The sequence below is a fragment of the Mustela nigripes genome, unplaced genomic scaffold (genome assembly GCF_022355385.1).
Source record: "Mustela nigripes isolate SB6536 unplaced genomic scaffold, MUSNIG.SB6536 HiC_scaffold_1042, whole genome shotgun sequence".
NCBI classification, from domain to species: domain Eukaryota; kingdom Metazoa; phylum Chordata; class Mammalia; order Carnivora; family Mustelidae; genus Mustela; species Mustela nigripes.
In genome coordinates this window covers 184-4,100 of record NW_026740449.1, presented here as the reverse complement: position 1 = coordinate 4,100, position 3,917 = coordinate 184, and the positions used below count along the sequence as shown (strand labels likewise).

The following is a 3,917-nucleotide window of genomic DNA, read 5'->3' as shown; positions in this document are numbered from 1 at the left end:
TACTCATTGACATCAACCACATAATTTTTTGTAAATTGACATATCCAAGAGACACTCATTAGTTCAGCTACTTAATTTAATGATGCTTCTCAAGGGACTGGATTTTGTAAAGAGGTCTGGAGTAGTAATTGCATGACCAGTCTGGTCATGTTTTTCAGTGTTTAAGGATTCTGGCCAACAAGCACCCATTTCAGCCCCTGTCCACCAGGGGGTGCAGCTTCCTACTGCAATCACATTTCCTGTGTGAAATGTGGGCTTCCACTGATCATTTCTCTGTCACTCCAAACTTATTCATTGTAAGAAAGAAAAACATTATTTAGGTGACACGCCAGAGATGAAGTGTTCTCTGGGCTTTGGGACTGTGGTACTCTTAATGATTGGTAAGTAAAATCCTTCTTAAAATTTGGATTCTTTTTCTTTTGTATCAGTAAAAAGTTGAGCTATAATTTATCCAAGAGCTTCCTGCCCAAGGTGACACAGGTCTCTTTTCTTTTTCCTCAGGACAAACCCGTGGAAACTCAGTGACTCAGACGGAAGGCCAAGTGACCCTCTCAGAAAATGCTTTCCTGACTATGAATTGTACTTATTCAGCATCAGGGTACCCTGCCCTTTTCTGGTATGTCCAGTATCCCGGTGAAGGTCTAGAGCTCCTCCTGAAAGCCTTGAAGGACAAGGAGAAAGGAAGCAACAAAGGATTTGAAGCCACCTACGATGGCAAATCCAACTCCTTCCACTTGGAGAAACGCTCAGTGCAAGCCTCAGATTCAGCTCTGTACTACTGTGCCATGAATGACACAGTGATGGGGACTGTAGGGGGAGCTGAGCGCAAACTCTGAGCAGAACAGGGCCCTGGAAGCTGAGTGTCTCTGCCTGATCCATTCTGGTCCCAGCACAGTCTGTGGTTGTTTGTCCCTCAGTGTCTGGTTGATACAAAATCATTCAGAGAACAAGAGTATAGGAGCCAGAATAACATTCCCCAACTCCAGGTGTTTCTTAGTGACATTGAAAACCGTTTGATGGCAAGAGTTCCTCAGCCAGAGTGTAACTAATTTCAAGGTAGAATCACATAACAATGATATGATCTTGTGGTGATCCTTGCAGTGAACGTCCAGCCCCACAAGTTGTTCATGGCACCCTGGTAGGTGTTGCTGTGTTCATGACACTTTTAGAGACACACGATGTGTCTGAGAAGGTGATGATGCCTAATGTCTTCCTAACAGAGAATGGCAGTGGACGTGATGCTGACCATCAACCCCAAAACAGATTTTAGTAGAGAAAGAAGGGAAGGGAAGAAAGGAGGAGGAACACATGTACTTGACCAAGGAAAGAGAGGTCAGGGACCTCTGCCCTGCTTTTTTTTTCTAGTAAATCAGGTGGTAGACTCAGGATGATACTTGAAATGAAGGCTTGGGACTAGCAACAGAATGGAGAAATGGCTTATGTCCTGGCCAGTTAAATAGATCAGTTGGCTTTCTGACAATAAGAACTCAAGGGAGATAGCTTTCAGTGTCCAGGAAATGTGGTGGGTAAAAATGCTCTTGCACTGAGGTTTCCTAATTATATGAATATATAGGTGACACTGGGAGGGAAATCCTATTGATTTCTCCTAACTCTTGTTTTGCCACCTTTCAGAGAGAGCCAGAAATCATGGGATTTGGAAAATGTGTGGGAAAAAGTGCAGCTGTACAAAAAATAATAGAAAAAACAATGTCTTTTGCAGTACAGGAATATGCCAGTATTATTTCAATCTTCTTTAATTACTATCTCCTTATTTGCAGATTTTATGAATGAGCTATGATTAGAATATTAATATATTCCCTTAAATATTTGTTAAGTATTCTTGGTTAGTTAATTTTTATTTCACTGGTTTAAAATGAAAATTTTATTTTCAAACCTGTATAAATATAAATGCATGTGAATATGTACTTTAAAGTATTTAAAGGATATATAATAAGAGTTTTCCTAGACTTCTGAGAAACGCAGTAGACTAGGGGTGCCTGACGGACTCCGGTTTGAGTTGGAATTCTGATTCTCCAGGTTGTAACTTTGAGCCCATATTGGGTAGAGATTACTTAAAATTGAAATCTCTAAAAAACAAACAAACAAACAACTCAAGGTAGATTAATAGTACATATTTATCTCTTAATTTCTCTAATCCCTTTTTTTTAAAATCAACTATTTATTTATTTGAGGGAGAGAGTGCATGAGCACAGCAGGAGAAGAAGGGGAGGGAGAAGCACACTTCCCACTGAGCAGTGAGCCCAACAGGTGGCTGGATCCTAGGACATGGAGATCATGATGTTAACTGAACTTAGAAGCTTAATTGAATAGCCAACCAAGCCCCTCTAATAGTCTTTAAGAACTTTAGCAAAGCTATCCTAAAGGGCAAAAAGCTGAAAACAGAAAGCAAAACAGGAAAGAACCTATCAGCAGACAGTGCCATCATAATTTTAGAAAATGAGCTGTATCTGGACAGAGGGGAACTTGCATGAGAAACTAAATAAGGAGAAACCCAGGCCTGGTGTAGAAGAACCTCAGTGTATGCTCTGCCCTCCAGAAAGGGTTGGGGAAAAGAAGCACCACATAATTTTAGAAAATTGAGGAAGATGACATTGCCCATGTTGGCACGCACATGTGTGTGCACAGGTGTGCATGTGTGTATGTGTGTGTTGAGGGTATTGGGCAGAAGGAAGAATACAAATAGACAGAGTGGTCACCTTGGGCCTCAGAACTGAGTATGTGACCCTTGGAAGCTTACTGTGGTTCAGTTGAGGTAAGGGAAACACATAAATTTGAAGGACTGATAACTTACAACCAAAATTTGGTGTCCATTCTGGCCTTTCTGAACAGAGCACAGCTGAGCTGAGCTGTGGAGAAAAAACAATGAGAAACAATGAGAAGGAGACCTGGGTGTGTGGATCTGTCATCCGAGGGCTTCAGCCTGAACCCTTCAGCGGAGAATGATCAGATTTTCTGCTTTTGGCTCCAACATAGGCATCTGAACATACACAGGTAGTGAGGAGGAACACTAGCATAACAATAGGTAGATTGGGCGCCTGGGTGGCTCAGTGGGTTAAAGCCTCTGCCTTCAGCTCAGGTCATGATCCCAGGGTCCTGGGATTGAGCCCCGCATCGGGCTCTCTGCTCAGCAGGGAGCCTGCTTCCTCCTCTCTCTCTCTGCCTGCCTCTCTGCCTACATGTAATCTCTCTCTGTCAAATAAATAAATAAAATCTTTAAAAAAAAATAGGTACATTGAAAGAGCTACAGTGATTAGTCTAAATGCTTTGCCTTCTTATCATAGTGTGATTTATTTCTACCTTAAATCATAGAGTGTGAACATGCATGATTCTTACAACATTTTTTCATAATTCTTACATTTTATGTTGTTTACATAATTAATTAAAAGCAGTTTTTTAAAATTATGAAATGCTTCTGGAATTTGCATGTCATTCTTGCACAAGGTCATGCTGATTATCTCTGTATCATTCTAATTTTAGTATATATGCTGCCAAAGTGAGCCCTACCTGTCATATTTTCAGTAAGTGCCATCCACCCACTTTTATCACAGATGCAGTGAATAAACATATCACAGTTCGCTAAATCATTGATCCACAATCCTCATTTCAATATAAATTTTACTCATGTTTATTTTCAGTTGTAATGGTTTTATTTAAAGTTGCTTAATGCCCACTGGGTGCTGTCCGCAACTGATGAATTGTTGAACACTACATCTGAAACTATGTGAGGTACTATGTGTTGCTAACTGAATTTAAATAAGAAAAAGTTGCCTAATGCAAAAGGATGTGGGGTAGTGAGACTCTCAGCTAGAACACAGAGAATTATGACAGGACTCACACAACTTGCTATACCAGGAAACCCCTGTTTCCCGTTCTGGGGCCACAGCAGCACATAACCA

General features: G+C 40.8%; 1 non-coding gene and 1 gene segment (V, D, J or C); one reads left to right on the top strand and one right to left on the bottom strand.

Annotated features, from left to right (window-relative positions):
• Positions 1-295: 295 nt before the first annotated feature.
• On the top strand, positions 296-836 carry LOC132008787 (T cell receptor alpha variable 9-2-like; the record flags this gene model as incomplete). The annotated part of the segment is given in 2 exon segments: positions 296-380; positions 502-836. Coding segments are annotated over 2 exon segments (420 nt in total), but the record flags the coding sequence as incomplete, so codon positions are not given.
• Positions 837-3,416: 2,580 nt separating this feature from the next.
• Positions 3,417-3,522, bottom strand: LOC132008788 (U6 spliceosomal RNA). The gene has a single exon (XR_009401716.1). It is a non-coding gene; the product is annotated as a U6 spliceosomal RNA (small nuclear RNA).
• Positions 3,523-3,917: the final 395 nt, after the last annotated feature.